The sequence below is a fragment of the Micromys minutus genome (genome assembly GCF_963924665.1).
Source record: "Micromys minutus genome assembly, chromosome: 26".
NCBI lineage: Eukaryota > Metazoa > Chordata > Mammalia > Rodentia > Muridae > Micromys > Micromys minutus.
The window spans coordinates 19110868-19127584 of NC_137961.1; the positions used below are offsets into that span (position 1 = coordinate 19110868).

The window sequence follows — 16717 nt, forward strand, 5'->3', positions numbered from 1 at the left end:
ACTTATATACACTGTCATATCATCTGGAAAAAGCAATACTTTGACTTCATCCTTTCCAATTTGTATCCCTTTGATCTCCTTTAATGGTTTTACTGCTGTAGCTAGAACTTCAAGCGCTATATTGAAGAGTGCTCCCAACCCCTCCTCACCTTAGCTCCCCTTTTGCCAACAGCATAGGCTAGTGGTGGGCAAGGGGCTGGCTTGTATATGAGCACTCACCGCAGGCACCCACTTTGAGCTGAAGCGCTGTCCACATAATGCTTCAGAGCAAGCTGGAATTCTTCCAGATCCTCTTCTGTCACAGACATCTGGCGCTGCACAAGCATGATGTGCTGAGGAGAAAAGGGAGGTTGTCATCTCACGACCACATGACTGCCAGCCAGCAACTAACCAGGGGGAGATGTGACTGTTCCATACCTGAAGTCATGCAGAAGCCTGAAACTACATAGCAAGGCAAGCTAAAAAAAAAAAAGCCCTCTGCACGGAGACATTGCCTCTTTAAAAGCAAGACAGGCAATGAGAGTCAGGAAGGAGCTTTCAACATCACCTTTATGTGAGGCAGAGGTAGACCGTAGGTACCAGTATCTAAAAAACTTTCCGGAAGTGCTTCTGATGGGGTGGTCATTGTCACTGCCCCAAAGTTACCAAGTTTTAAAGAGAAGATCTATCATTCTTGGCATAGCTCAGCTTTGGACATTTTCTGACATCAGATAATGGACAATTACTACAAATTTGCTTTTTTAAAAATGTGAGCTTACTGATGCATTTCTAATGCTGCACCAGTGATTCAAAAGCTATTGTGGGGTTGGAGAAATGGCTCCGTGGTTAAGAGCACTGACTGCTCTTCCAGAGGTCCCGAGTTCAATTCCCAGCAACCACGTGGTGGCTCACAACCATCTGTAATGGGGTCTGATACCCTCTTCTGGTGTGTCTGAAGACAGCTACAGTGTACTCATATAAATAAAATAAATCTTTAAAAAAAGCTATTGTGAAAAACATTAATATTAATTGAGGATTTCTAACCTGCCTTTGATAATTCAATTCCCACATAAAAGACATACAACTTCCATATTTATCATAAGCTTTAACAGCACTAGTGCCAGGCAGTTATCAATGCTCTATGACTATTTTGTTTACTTCCTTGTAAATAACCCCAAGATAAGACTTGCCATCTTTGGCTTGGGCTGCTTAGGCCAACTGGACAGCCCTCGGGAACAGTTCTCAGGATCCCTTACCACACGGCACCTTCCTTTTTCTCCACCTTTTCTTTCTTGTAGTGGTCTTGTCTCAGACCCCAAGGCAGGAACAGAGCCTTGCCTATCTCTCTTCTGCACAGCTATGAGCTGCAGGCATCTTTATTGACCAATCAGGGATAACTTGGGGAACAAGGTTAGGTAGCATCATTTGGTTTAGGTGAGGATCTCCTCATTCCTGTGGGCAACCAGGCCTTGGGGGTCACTATTGTACATTACAATATATAGCAGTAGACCAAATCTCAACAGGCTGTCATATTTTACCCAGCTATGACATGTGCTATGCAGAATGCCACAACCCTGTGTGATGTTTAACACCATCCAGTTCACCAGATCTAGACTCTCCTAAGAGACAAACCTCTGCTTACCGTCAGTGAAGGAGTTTCTGTATTGGGTTAATTTAGCTGGTAGGACCTAACTGAGTTGTGGTGGACACCATTCTCTGAGCTGTGGGTACTGAATACGGTGAAAGCAAGCTGAGCACCAACATTCACTCTGCATCCTGACTGTGGATATAATATAACCAGCGGCCTCCACATCCTGCTGGTTACTTCTCTGCCATGGTGCTAAGTACCTTCAAAGGGCCAACTAAATAGTAAGGTCTTTCTTCCTTAAGTTGCTTTGGTAAATATTTGCCACAGCAACAACAAGAAAAGTTGCTAATAAATCCATTTAATAGCATACATTGGGTTGGTTCCTAACCGCTTTCCCCAACAAATCTCATTACCATTATAACAATTATAGTTTCAAGTGGAAGTGTAGTTCTCAATATTAGTCCTTTTTTCTTCTGCAAGGGTTGAGTAAAAATTCACAAAGTATGAAGGCAAGCCTCACAAAAGTGCAAAAACAAATTTAAAAGACAACTCACAAGAATTAGGCAGAATATAAGCAAAACTTACTCAGTACTGTTAATCATGCAACATAGAGACTACAGATCAACCCCCATCTTCTGTTCCCTATTAATTTCATTTCTCTGTGCTTGTTTAAAGAGCTACTATTTGTCAAACACCGATTGTATTGTAGGAACGATGACAGGCACTAGACATACCCAGTTGTGGTGGTTTGAATAAAAATTGACCCAATAGGTTCATAGAGAGTCACCAAGGGGAGTGGCCCTATTTGAAAGGATCAGGATTGGAAAATATGCCTTTTTCTGAAATGGGTGTGACATTGTTGGAAGAAGTGTGTCACCGAGGGTGGGCTTTGACCAATCAGACTTCCCTCCTCCCCACCCCCAACTGACTTGCAGATCAGGACAGAGTTCTCCGCTACTGCTCCAGCATCTTGTATGCCACAATGCATTTAGCCAGGCTCCCTACCATGATGATAATGGATTAAGACTCTGAAACTGTAAGCAAGCCCCCAATTAAATGCTTTCTTTTTATTGGAGTTGACTTGCTCATGGTGTGTCTTCTCAGCAGTAGAAGAGTAACTAACTTACCAACAAATGCTTTTTTATTTTATGATAGTAAATACAACATTCTGAGTTCTGAGCTGCAGTGATGGATGGATAGAGGCCGACTCCTAGGTGTTCAGTAGTAGAACACCAGCCAAGCATGCATAGACCCTTGTTCATCCCCAGTGCCACATGCACACACACACACACACACACACACAAATCACTTCTTGTCTTTAAAGAGCATATAAAAAATAATAAGATAAAAATCTATGTCAAGGTAATGATACTAGCCCACACATGAAGTAGAGTATATATAAGTTGATAATAAGTCTAAGATTTTTGGGAAAACAGCATTGCATTGGCAACAAAATATTAAACTCTTCAGCTGTTTTGCGGTTAGAAGTATATTTGAGTCCACAGCATACAGGAACATTCAACGTGCTATGAATATTATATTCCCCCACCCCCAGCTCCCCGGGAAGGGGATATTCTTCAGTGGGCTTTTGCAGATGATCACAGAGGTTAATGGCCCAGGAAGAAATTTTTCACAGAATCAATTGGACTGCAAGGCTATTCTAGGAATTGAGACTCAGTGTCTAATCATAGAATGTCCTAGCTCAAAAGTGTCTCTCAGCTTGAATTCATTGTTATAATCAAGCAGGGAAGGCTGTGTTTCTTATCCACTTGCCTCATTTATGCCTTTATGGCCCAGTTTGATCTCTGTCTTTCTGTCTCTCTTTCCTTTTAGTTTACTTTATCTACAATTCATATTTGTCAGACCTCCGTAGAACAATTCCTAAGAAAGAGGACTTAATAATATATATATAAATAGATCCCAGATTGTGAACTCAGGCATTGTCTCAGAACTTTATTGCTGTGAAGAGACACTATTACCAAGGCGACTCTTAAAAGGCAAATATTTAACTGGGGCTGGCTTACAGTTTTAGAGATTCAGTCCATTATCATCATGGCAGGAAGCATGGCAGCCTGCAGGCAGACATGGTGTTGGAGAAGGAGCTGAGAGTTCTGCATCTTGATCCCAAGGAAGCTAGAACAGACTGTCTTCTGAAGGCAGCCAGGAGGGGGTTCTCTTCTGCATTGGGCATAACCTGAGCATAGGAAAGCTCAAAGCCGGCCATACACAGTGACACTCTTCCTATAAAGGCCACATCTACTCCAACAAGACAACACCTAATAGTGCCACTTCCCATGGGCCAAGCATATTTAAACCACCACAGGCTAAACTACATAGAGCTTTAGATGGCCTCCTTTGTAGGGGGTCTGCCTGTGTTGTTCTAACACGGGTGCCCCTGCAGATCAGATGGTCAGACCCTGTGGTGCTCATTCTTTGTTTCCCAGTAACAATCTCTCCTGCACTTAGGTACAACCACTTGCTGCTTTTGTTTTTTAATTGAAAGATTCAAACAAAGTTTTTAGGTACCACACTGGAGCCTAATGTCATGAAGGATGTGAGCCATCATATATATATATATATATATATATATATATATATATATATATATATATATATATATATATATGTATGTATATATATATATATATATTTTTTTTTTTTTTTTGCTTTGTTTGTTTGTGTGTTTTTTCTGTTGGCAGGAGGAAGACCTATTTTGGGAATAAGAGATGCAAGATTACAGGCCCTGAATCACTGCACGGACTTTTTACTGAAAGAACAACATTTTTAGAATGTTGGGATAATCCTGTAAGGTTGATTCATTTCTCCAGTAAGAGCCATCTTGAATTCAACAACCCAACTCTCTGGGTCAGAAATCAAGAATCAGGAGGAGTAAACCTGTGACTAGCTCCCAGGATTTTGGATAAATAATCAGCTCTTTGTATGATTCTCCCAGGAACTTGGGTTAGTATTAATAATGCAATAGAACTGATTTCTGACTACATGGAAATGGACATGTTCTTTTGTAGACATCTGCAAGGACTCAGGCAGTTCTCAGGGGTTATCGTAGATATAGGTGTGAACTCTAGACCTGTATGTACCTGTTTCTTTATAATTCTTTCAGTTCAAAAGCAGACCTTACATGACTCAGTAGGATGAGTCCTGGAATCGGCCAGAGGCCTTCACTACTCCAGAACTACAGGCCCATTGGAATGTAACTTTTTTCTTCTCACAGAGTTTCAGGTTTTGTTTCCCTTACCAGGAACCTGGTTAAGCTTTCTAACTGGCTTTGGCTAACTGATTGCTGTAGAGGTGACTGCATTATAATTTCAAATCAGGGCTGGAGAGATGTCTCAGTGGTTGGGCACACTGGCTATTCTACCAGAGGACCTGGGTTCAATTCCCACATGGAAACCCACAGCTGTCTGTCAAGTAAAGACACAAGGAACTGTAAGTTTCATTCCTCTCTCTCTCTCTCTATCTATCTCGTTCCTGAGACTGTCATATGAACAAGACTTGGCAGAGCAGGGTCAGCAAAGGTTTTCTGTAAACAAACAGCAAATACATCAAGCTTTGTGTATTCCTTGGTTTCTGTTGCAACTATTCAAATGTAATATTGTGTGACCAAAGCTATAGATAGACTATTACAGCAACGGTTTTCAACCTTCCTAATGGTGTGACCCTTTAGTACATTTCCTCATGTTGTGGTGACCCTCAACCATAGAATTTTGTTGCTACTTCATAACTGGAATTTTGGTACTGTTACAAATTTTGATATGCAGGACCTTTTGAGGTCAGGACCTATAGGCTATGAACTGCTGAGCTACATAAACAGAAGGGGATATCCCAATTTCAGTACATCTTTATGCATAAAACCAGGTGGTATACTATGAATTAAGCCCACAGAGTAGTTCTGAAACTCTTTATGTGTGAATGACTTGCCCAACACCAGCAAAGCTAATGCACAGCTGGCCTTAGACACCTAAAAGAAGCCATGGGGTCCCAAGACCCACCCATGTCAGTGATCCTATCTAAATTTGCTACCCAAAAGTTGTGGCTATTGTTTCAAGTTGTGTTTACTTAGATGGCTCCTAGAATAAACATCTCCTGTTGCCTGTTCTACTTAACAAGTTCTACCCATTACAAATATACCCAGGGTATGTTCTCAGAAGTAAAATGTTTTCTTTTACATTGTAACTAAATCTTTATTTTTACCTTTCCTTTCTTCCTTTGATTGAAGATAGGTTTTTTCTTTTCTAAATCACATAATATATCCTGATTATAGTTTCCCTTCTCCCTTCTCCTCCTGACTTCCTTTTCCATTTGGACCCCAACCTCCTTCTGCCTCTTAGTAGAAAACAAAGAGGTTTCTAAGGGATAATGATAAAATATGACTAAATAAAACATAATAAGATAAAACAAAACTATCACATTGGAGCTGGACAAGACAAACTGAATGAAAAGAGTCTAAAGGGACAAATCAGAGACCCACTCATTCACATTTTTAGGAACTCCATTTAAAATGTTAAACTGGAAGTCATAATACAAGCAAGGGGGACCTGGTACAGACCCTGTGAATGCTGCCTTGATCTCTGTGAGTTCACGTGATTTTGAACATGGAGATTTAGAAGGCTTGTTTTTTTTCTTTTTTCTTTTTGGTGTCCCTATATTATTAGATTGTGTCCCCTTATGAAAATGTATACTTTTCTATAATATCCTTTATCACATTACTGATTCTAGTTTAAAGAACTCCTTCCTTCTCATCTGCATTCTGACAAATAGAATTCACCGATTTATTTCTGGACCTTTCACCAGACTGATACATAGATAGTCCTTCAGTTTTTTGCTTTTGGTGGGATGATTAAAAGGAAAGATGCTTTTGCACAGAAAGGGGCCTATCATGGCTGCCCTCCAAAACAATCCACAAGCAGCTGAAAGAGTCAGATGCAGATATTTACACCCAACCAATGGACAGAAGCTGCTGACCCTGTGGTTGAATTTGGGAAAAGCTGGAGGAAGCTGAGGAGGAGGGTGACCCTGTAGGAGGACCAGCAGTCTCAATTAATCTGTACCTCTGAGATCTCTCAGACACTGAGTCACCAACTAGGCAGTCTACACCAGATGATATGAAGCCCCCACACATATACAGCAGAAGAGTGCTGGATCTGGTTCAGTCAGAGAAGATGTACCTAACCCTCAAGAGACTGGAGGCCCTGAGGAGTGGGGAGGTCTGGTGGGGTGGGGGCTGGGAAAGCGGTGGCATCCTTGTGGAGATGGACTGAGGAGGTATGGGGTGTGGAACAGTCAGAGGGTGGATCAGGAGGGGATAAATTCTAGAGTGTAAAAAAAAGATTAAATAAAATAAAAAAAAAAATAAGGGTGCTTTTGCTTTTAGCAAGTGACTATTAGCGAATTTTCTTTAATGATTTCTATCCATTTACTCATTCTAGAGTTAGGTCCCCCTAAAAACTCTAGAGTAGTGAACAGTTGTAAAGTTTTTTTCGTCTTTTTTTTTTTCTTTCTCAAGAGCAAGTAGTATAAATACCTTTGAATTGGCTTCACTCTTACTGGCTGAGTCCTTAAACAAGTCATTTGTTTTTTTGAAGCCTGAATACATAAGATTGAAATAGTGGTGCTTGTATCATAAAAACAAAACAAAACAGAAGGAGAAAACCAAAACCAAGCCAAAACAAAATACCCCCAAACTCTAAGAAAACAACACAAGAGCCTTGTGACCTCAGTTTTTGCAAAGCACAGAGCTATTCTTGACATGTGCTTGCTTTTCTACTCCCCTGTGTGTAGCAGACAGGGGTGAGTTTACTTCAGCTATGATTATTCATACGCCTCTATGGAAAAACATGTTTTTGCTATGTGAAGCTTGTCGTGTGATTATCTATTTTACTCAGGTGACTTTTCTTATCCTTCAGAGTACATAAATTGCTTGATGCTCTGAACAAACTTGTCTATTGCATGAGAGTTTAGTCTGTTTAATTTTAGACCTGTTTTCTCAGGTTCACACCACCAACTAGAGAAGTAACCAATAAATAACTAGTAACTAAAAAATTATTATTTTTTGTGTATAATATCTTACTTCTCTTACTTTGGGATGATGGGGTAAAATGAATTTTAGGATCAACGAATGAACGAATGAATGAACAACACATCTTCAATTTATCATGATGTAATGGTTCAGTGCTTAGAAAGTTAGATACAATAATGTCTAGATTTTCCATGTTTAAATAAGCCTGCCAAATACTCCATCCAATCTGTTCTCATGATGGAAAAATTTCATTAACAAACGAACAGAAAAAAATTACCTGCTAATCCACAGCTTTGCTAGCAATAAGCACTTCTACTGCAGTGGTGAGAAATAATCAGGCAGCTTCTCAACCAGCCCAAGGAGACGCCCCCACCCTCCCCAAAATGTTAGCAATCAGGCACCCTCCTGGCCAGCCAAAAGGACTCACCCCGACACAACTTTAGAAGTCAGGCACATTCCTGGCCCGTCCTGAGGGACTTGGTGACAAGACATGTCATCACTAGTTGCCCAGAGACAACACATTCCCATTGTCACCCCATCCCAGGGCCTCCTGAGCATGCTCCAAACTGCCCGATTACCGTGTTTTCTCTTCTCCCACCCCCTTCCTTTCCTCCTCCCAGAGGCAGCCTCTGTGTCCCCCTCTCCACTTCTTTTAGCAAACCTCTCCCATGAAGCCTATTACCCCGTGTGATTATTGTCAGAATCTGCTGCTTAGTTCGTTTGGAAATCCAAGAGATACTGCATTGACAGTGTTATTAGTGTGTTGAGTGTGACTGTAAGTTCAGCGTTGGACTTATGCCATTCAGCTGTAAAATTAAATCTCTCTGCATTTTACTTTGTTCATCTACAAAAGGAGGCTAATGATAGTATGCCCCCATATGGCTATCTTGAAGATTAATGATTTGATCTCTTAGTGTTTCACAGATCCCAGATTTAACTAAATGCTGGAGATACAGTGATATACAGGACTAGGTTTCAGCTTAGTTCTTCACCACAATCAACCTAGTGGTGTTTACAGAATTCCTTTATGAAAACATCTGAATGGTGTCCTTCTCTGCCCATCATACTCAATAATGCAACAATTCACCGTCTCATATGTGTATAAAACCTTCTTGCTTGCACCGTGTATATGACAGGTTCATTCACATGAACAACTAGTGCTTAATGTGAAGCATTAGGCCTTCAAAAATCCACGTTATCCAAGCAAAGAACCAAGGAGCATATTTGAAAACTGTGATTGTTCTACAATCTCTATATGTACTGTGCTCCTGGAGTTTACTGTGATTGTTCTACAATCTCTATATGTACTGTGCTCCTGGAGTTTAGTAACTAGTAACTAGATGGGTTCATCTTAACGTTTTTTTTTTTTTTTTTTTCATGTCATGAAATTTTTAGTCTTATTGGAAGCAACAAATAATACATATGCTAACAAATGCCATGGTAAATCTAGAAGAAGTGAGATGGGCCACTGATTGCTTCTGTTTCAACTTATCATTGATGCAATAGATTTTGAGGAGGAAAATAAGTTTTGTTGTCAAAATGTTTCTGGAAAACTGAGAAGGAAAGCACTCACAGGTTTAGTGTTCTCTTCAATAACTTCCTCTTCCAGGGGTTCGAGTTTCAGATCCTTCAGTCAGAAGAAGCAAAGGCAGAGAAAAGAAAAATATGCCAATTATATAACAAAACTAATTAGCATAAAACCGCACGATAGATCTGTTTATTGGCTAATAGCAAGCCCAAAGAACTCTTCTTATTTGAAAGGAGATGAACCCATTCTCACTTTAAAAATTGAGCTCTTCTGGTAAAGAGATACTACAGCATAATTAAAAGTCAATTCTAAGGAGCTATTTATGATTTGTCCAAGTTGTTACTGCTGTTCACTGATGCCATCAGAGATTGGGGGATGGAACTGGAAAAGCATTTAGAGGAGGAATAAAGTCAGCATGACTAGCTTAATAAGCTACTGCCTTTATTGTGAGTATCATTACATCTTTCCCTCCTAGGGAGGTCATTATAGACATTTGTTTATTATAATAATGGTTTTATGTTTCAGCACAAGTTTTTTTTTAATGAAAATTGGTGAATTGAAAAAGAAATAAAAATACTAACATTTGTTCAAAAAAAATAAAAGATTTTAAAAAAACACTTAAAATTCTCTCTCTCTCTCTCTCTCTCTCTCTCTCTTTGTGTGTGTGTGTGTGTGTGTGTGTGTTTATAGTCATGGGCACACCACAGTGTATGTCTTTCACACTCAGTTTTAATGTAGCATCCTTTACATAGACTTTCTCAGACCACTGTGTTTAAGTATGTAACCTTTGCATCCACTCATATTGCTGACTTCTGAGTTCCCCCGAAGTTCATGATCTGATTTTTTGTTTCTTAGATTCTCTCACATATTTTTTGTCTGTCCTTTTAGAGATTGTACTGGCTGGTTTTGTGTCAACTTGACACAAGCTGGAATTATCACAGAGAAAGGAGCCTCAGGTGAGGAAATGCCTCCATGAGATCCAGCTGTAAATGATCAAGGGGAAAGGGATCAGCCCATTGTGGGTGGTGCCATTCCTGGGCTGGTAGACCTGGGTTTTATAAGAAAGCAGGCTGGAAAGCAAGGGGAAGCAAGCCAGTAAGTAAGTAACATCCCTGCATATTTTCTGCATCAGCTCCTGCTTCCTGACCTGCTTGGGTTCCAGTCCTAACTTCCTCTGGTGATGAACAGCAATATGGAAGTGTAAGCTAAATAAATCCTTTCCTCCCCAACTTGCATCTTGGTCATGATGTTTTGTGCAGGAATAGAAACCCTGACTATTCAACAGAGATCAAACTGATTTACCTGTTTTAAGTATTTCTGCACTGCTATTGCCAGATGTTGCCAGGTGCACGGTAGGCAACCATTGCAGAATTAAAGAGTGTCTAAATGATGGCATTCCAGATGGATACTCCTGGTACCCATGACTCTGGGTATTTGAACTGAGGCTCTCATCTTTGCATGGTGAACACTTTATAGCTAGAGCCATCACCCCCGGCCCCAAAGGTATTTTGTATAGATTTAAGCATAGCATGAGTTCAGCATATTCCCATTATCCACTATTCCACATGGAGATGAGAGAAGACAAAACAAAATCCAGAAAAACTGGTAAGAATCACAAATATTTTTAACCTCATCCCCTTGAATGGAATTATGCTTAGTTTAGAGTCTAGGAAGGATTATCATAGATACTTAGGAGACAGTGGGGAAATGTATGTTCTGCCTCAGGTACACTTGCTTTTAACAGGGAGATCAAATCCAATGCTAACAACCACAGGAAGCAAGGGAGTCAGCGGTGAAATGACATGCACTTGGCCACAGCTTGGCAATTGGATAGTTTCCTCTGGAAACCTAATTCAGCACGGTTCAGAATAAGTCACACAAGAAATCAGAACCCTTGCTGCTCCCTCACTTGTTAAGATAGCGCATGCTGAGCACCACACAGCTGGAGGCCCGGGCTTTCAGCAAGTCTCAGGATGCTGCTCTCTCAGGATGGAACTATTTCATAGGAAAGACAAAAGTCCAGGAAGAAGAGCGATGTGACAATACTTTGATTTAAAACAGAGAGAAGGGTATTACTAAAGCTTAAGCCATTTCAGAGAAAAGAACTGTACATATTTTATATGACAAGAAGAGACAGTTTTGCTTGGAACTTCAAAGCCACTTCAAAAAGAGATATTTGTTCTATAAAAATATCTAAACTTATTTAATACAGAAATCCTTATCTTTCCATTGTTTTCTTCCTTCCTTCCTTCCTTCCTTCCTTCCTTCCTTCCTTCCTTCCTTTCTTTCTTTCTTTCTTTCTTTCTTTCTTTCTTTCTTTCTTTCTTTCTTTCTGGTATTTTCAGGGCTTCTGACATCAGAAAATTAATATTCATGGCCACTAGTTTTCCTTTAGTCCCAGTTGACAATTCAGTTCTCATAAGAGGAAAGAGGAATGTTGACTTGCAACATGTTTATAGTTCATGTGTTGGCTACAGTAGGAGACCAATATCAATGAAGATGCCCTGGCTGGAAGACTGGATCTATCCAAGGTTGCTTCCCTCTGACTTGGCTATTCTTGTACAGAGAGAATGTTGTTTCCAGCAACCTTCCCCATCTTTAGGCTCATTGCACCACAAAATTGACCTATCACTGTCTCTCCTATTTCTGTGAGTGCTCTCTGATAGGCTGAATTCCTCTGCTGGTTATGTGCCTTCCCCCCATACCTCTCTATCTGGTGGCGCTGTTAACTCCACTTTCAATCTCCTAAGACTTTCCTTTTCATCCACTCTCTTAGTAGGGCTCCACCTCTGTGTTCAGGTACACAAAACTGAAATTGATACCATTGTTGGAGATGACTTCTTCAGCTCTCAGGCACATCTTTTGTCCCTTTAATTCATTTTGATCTTGATTTAACTCAGTTTGTATTTCTCTGCCTGGTTTTCTATCAAAAGATCTTAAGTATTTAATTATAAGTTAAAACATAATAGATGTGTCTGGCTGTTCTCTATACCATAGCCAGATTTCTGTGTTACTTAATGCCTGTCATGATCAGGCACCAATTCATCACGTTCTCACTGCTTCCCTAAGTGAAAGACTCATCGAAGATGCTCCACTTCTGTGCCTTCACTGCCTCCTCTTATTGATTTCTTCTTTGTCTCCTAAAACTTTCGTTCAAATAAAATGTTTGTTTGTTAACCGACCAGCATTTATTCCAACATTAGTGTCAATACATTTTCTTTCCCATGAATTATCTCTTCTCCTATCACTGCAGTGGTCTGAGATTGTTAGAATGATCCTCCCCCCCTTTCTCTCAGATGCTATCATGTGACCCTAACAACACCAACAAACAAACACCTCACCTGGGAGGTGAGGGTGTATCTAATGTAGTAGCAAACTAGTAGAATGCTGTGACCTTTAGGACAGCCCATAAGGCTGTGGGAAACAACTCTGAAAACATGAGTTCAAAAAAAGATAATTTCTCATCTATGTAAAATGTAAGGATGGACTATGAATTGTATAAGGAGCTTCATAGACCTAAAGGAACAGAGGCCACTGCACTGTGATCCAGATTGTCAGAAAGATACTAAGGAAAGAGATAAAGAGATTTAGGGAGTGGTGACTGAAGGGCAAGGTCCTACCATGCTAAGTTTACAATGGCGGGCAGATCTCTGAATTCTTTTGCAATGTTATAAGAAACGTACTTGCTGACCCTTTTTCTAAGAGTCAAGAGGCTAAGGTCATGGGATGCTGACTAGTGGGATGGTTAAGAGGGAATCTGCAATAAATGACTGGATTGATATATTAAAATAAAAGATTTTTTTGCTCTGCATGAGATGAGCCAGTACAGAGCGATAGCAGTTCATTTTTAGAGTTTTTCATAGCTCTTTAGAATCTTTTTCCTAACAGGATTTCTTGTCAGAAATCCCAGGAATTACTTGGAGAGCAGACACAGCTCTTTCAGAATGTTTTCTAACAGCAGCCCAGAGGAAGCTGTCAGAAGAGTGAACACAACTCTTTCAGAATGTACCCTGGCTAGTGATTTTGATCAAAAAATCTAATAAATACTTTTAGAATATTTCCAACAGAATTTCTGAAATGATTGGAAAAATCCAAGAATTTTTAGTAGCAGCTTTTCTGACTTTGGTTGGAAAATCCACGAGCTATCCAGAGAACTTTTAGAAAAAAGATTCTAGCAAGAAGGAGCTGTCTCAGGAGAGAGCTGACTTGAGCAAACTACAGAGCCAAGAGTCATCTACAGAGTGCTGTCTAGGGAGCCTTCTTGTCATCCACTTGTCACCTACAGTTTGACTTGGAGTCCTTTGTTTTACATCTCTCAAACACTCTTCCCTCAGAATCACTCTCCAAGCCAACGATGGTCTTTGGCACATGTCTCAGTAGCTGTTGATTCTGTAAGCATTTCCATACCCTTCCAGAAACTTTTCGGTTTTATTAATTTAGAAAGATGATTTCTATTGCTCATAATTAAATTCTTAATTGAGTCATAATAATTTTAAAAGTATAACTTATACCACTTCTGAAAGATTGCCTTTACCCTCAAAACTGTACAAGCACGGTGAACAATGTATTGTTAGTATATTACTATATATTGTTACTATGTTACCGCACTATATACAAGCAAAATATCTCCAAAAATATCTTATTTTTTCCCTGGTGGTGGTGGTGGTGGTGGTGGTACACACTTTTAATCCTGGCAGCTGGGAGGCAGATTTCGGGTGAATCTTTGAGTTTGAGACCAAGCATGGTCTACAAAGAGAGTCCATGGCTATACAGAGAAACAGTCTTGAAAACCAAACCAAACCAAACCAAACCAAAATGATAAGCTACTTAGAATCATCAATGTAGTTCAAAAGATGTCTTCATCATATTCCTGCTTATTAGGAAGGCTTAACAATAAAACTGTCAGCTAGTATGTTAATTTCTAGAAGTTGAGCAAAGAATAACCCTGTCCCCTAATTAAAGGATCCCCAAGACCTCACTTGTCCTTATGAGATTGATTAGCATCATTCAAGCATAATCTAAAGACTTCATTTAATTATCAGCCCTGAACCTAGTTTTGAATGTAACTCAGAGTTTTCCTATTTATTTTAACAAGCAAACAAATAACCAATCAGAAAACAAGACCTTGTAACTACCAATCAGACATTCACAGAGTCAATTAAATATTGAACAGTCTTCTACCCATGGGCAGCCATGGATGTGTATTCAGGAAGAGGGGGGGGAGAGGGTGGAAGAGGGATAGGGAGAAGGAGAGGGGAAAGAGGTACCTACCTACCTTCTTTTCCAGTCCATCAATTAACGGGTATTCAGAAAGTGAGGAAACTTGTCAGGAAATAGAGATAGAGATAAAAAGAGATAGAGATAGAGGGAGGAATCGAGAGGGAGAGGAGAGAGAGATACCTACCTTCTTTTCCAGTCTATCGATTAACTTCTGGAGTCTGTTTATCTGGGTTATCCACTGGTTGTCTTCTTCTGACAATGCTTAGCAGGAAATCACAAAGGCAGAATGTTAAATGTCTAAGAATGTTGAGTGCTTAGTTATTTATCCTTCCAACCCTGAAGGAAGTATGCAGTGCCACTGACTTTTAAACACATTCCTAAAAATGTATCCCACAAGTGATGTCTAAGTACCCAACTCACAGAAATCCCTGCATCACTGGCTTTGTTCACAAGCCTCCGATGTTCCTTTAAAAAGTTGCTCCTTCTGATATGGATGCTTCTTCCTCAGAGGCTCTGGCAGAGCCATACTGATACAGTTGAGGATGCTTGCGGCTAACCATCGGACTGAACACGGGGACCCCAATGAGGGAGCTAGAGAAAGGACTGAAGGAGCAGAAAGGGTTTGCAATCCCATGGGGGAGAACATTATCAACTAATCAAATCCTCCAGAACTCCTAGAGAATAAAACACCAACCAATGAGCGCACATGGAGAGACCCATGGCTCTAGTTGCATATGTAGCAGAGGATGGCAGTGTCTGGCATGTGAGGAGAGGCCTTTGATCCAGTGAAGGCATGTTCTCCCAGTGTAGGGAAATGCCAGGGAGCTGAGGTGGAGAGGGTGGTTGGAAGAGGGAGCACCTACATGGAAGAAAGTGGAGGGGGAGGGGGGTGGGAGTGAGGGGAAAGGGGATAACATTTGAAATGTAAATACAGAGAATATCCAATTTAAAAAGTTGCTCCTTTAAAAAGTTTCTTTCTTTCTTTTTATTTTTTAATTGTGTACTGTAGTAATCTGTGAAGCTCAAGAGAACAGATCTTTCTGAGCCCCTTTTATAGTCTGGTAAGATACCTTTCTTTGGAGAAAGAAGAAAAGCCCTGATTCTAAACTCATCTGTAAGGCAGGGGCAGGAATAAATAAAATCAGACCCTTGATTGGAGCTGTGATGCCAAAGAAGTGTGATAGCAAGGCAGCTGGTACCCTCCCATGGACTAACCTGGGGATACTTTGAAGCAGGGTTGCCTTCCCTCCTCACTTCAGCCCCAAGCATATTTGTTTCAAAGTCTCCTCCAAGGCTTCTTGCCTGGGGAGGAGCAGGCTCTCTGACTTTGCAGCAGGGAGGAAGGAGAACAGAACAACTCCAGTGTAAACACGTTACGCCCCTGAGGGGTGCTAGCAGGTCAAGCGTTGCCAACAAGTGTTATTATTGCTCTTCCCGTGAAACGAGAGCGAAATCGAAAGGGCAGAACTTCAGACACGGGACGCATATCCACGAAGAGAAAGCGCAGTTGTGAACTCCACTTGACCACCTCAGCTTCCCAATTTGATGACCTCATCTTCAGACGTTGCTATTTGTTCTTTTACTTGGAAGCCTTACCAAAGGAGGTACTCCACTGGGGCTATCCCTGAGTAGCTCCGGCTGGCTGGTGTCTTAAGAGCTCATTTTGATACTATTCTTTCTTGCCCCCTCCTCTCCCTCCCTCCCTCCCCCCTCTCTTTAACTCTCTTCTTTTATTTTGGCTTGTTATTCACCTGATAAGCTCATTCATTTGAAATTCAAAATATGGCTGTTATAGATCATTCTCTGGACTCTACAGAAAGCTCCCCTTTAAACATCGTGTGAACACTGCTTGTGATAGCATTGTAACTTATTATTATGGAAAAATGTAAAGGAAGATATTATGGTCTGAGACCTTGAATGGGCATCCTAGCTTTCTTTGTGCTGATGACAGCTCATTGAAGATATCTCATAAGTTACATTTGTTACTTTTTCCTCAAATGAGGGCAAAATTGAATTTATAGCTCTAAGTCTTGCTTTAGCATAGAAAGAAATGGAATCAGGACTTAAATGATAAAAGGTGCCATTCCAATAAAAAAAATAGTAGAGTAAATCCCATTACTCTTTAACAGTGCAAAAGTAAAGCATAGTGATTTGTATCAAAATGTACTTTTGTATCTGTCTTTTGGGAAGAAGAGAGGCACCAACAAGTTACAAAGTAAAAACACAAAAACCAAAACAAAACCAAAACACTGGCTCTGCATCATAGAAGTGGTATTAGAAAAGAGTTTAAAGAAAACACTTTAGATACAAAACCCAGTATGTTTACTTTTTAATTTGCAAATTAATTAGCGTATTTCTAAACTGA

At 40.3% G+C, this 16717-nt stretch overlaps 1 protein-coding gene across 1 annotated transcript in view; it reads right to left on the reverse strand.

Annotated features, from left to right (window-relative positions):
* The window catches only part of NECAB1 (N-terminal EF-hand calcium binding protein 1), a gene marked incomplete at both ends in the record, with an annotated part of 152462 nt that overhangs the window by 13530 nt on the left and 122215 nt on the right, over positions 1-16717 (reverse strand). Inside the window, 3 exons of the mRNA XM_080938763.1 lie at positions 220-332; positions 9178-9231; positions 14537-14613. Coding sequence (XP_080794889.1) covers positions 220-332; positions 9178-9231; positions 14537-14613 — 244 coding nt within the window. The remainder of the gene's footprint in view (positions 1-219; positions 333-9177; positions 9232-14536; positions 14614-16717) is intronic.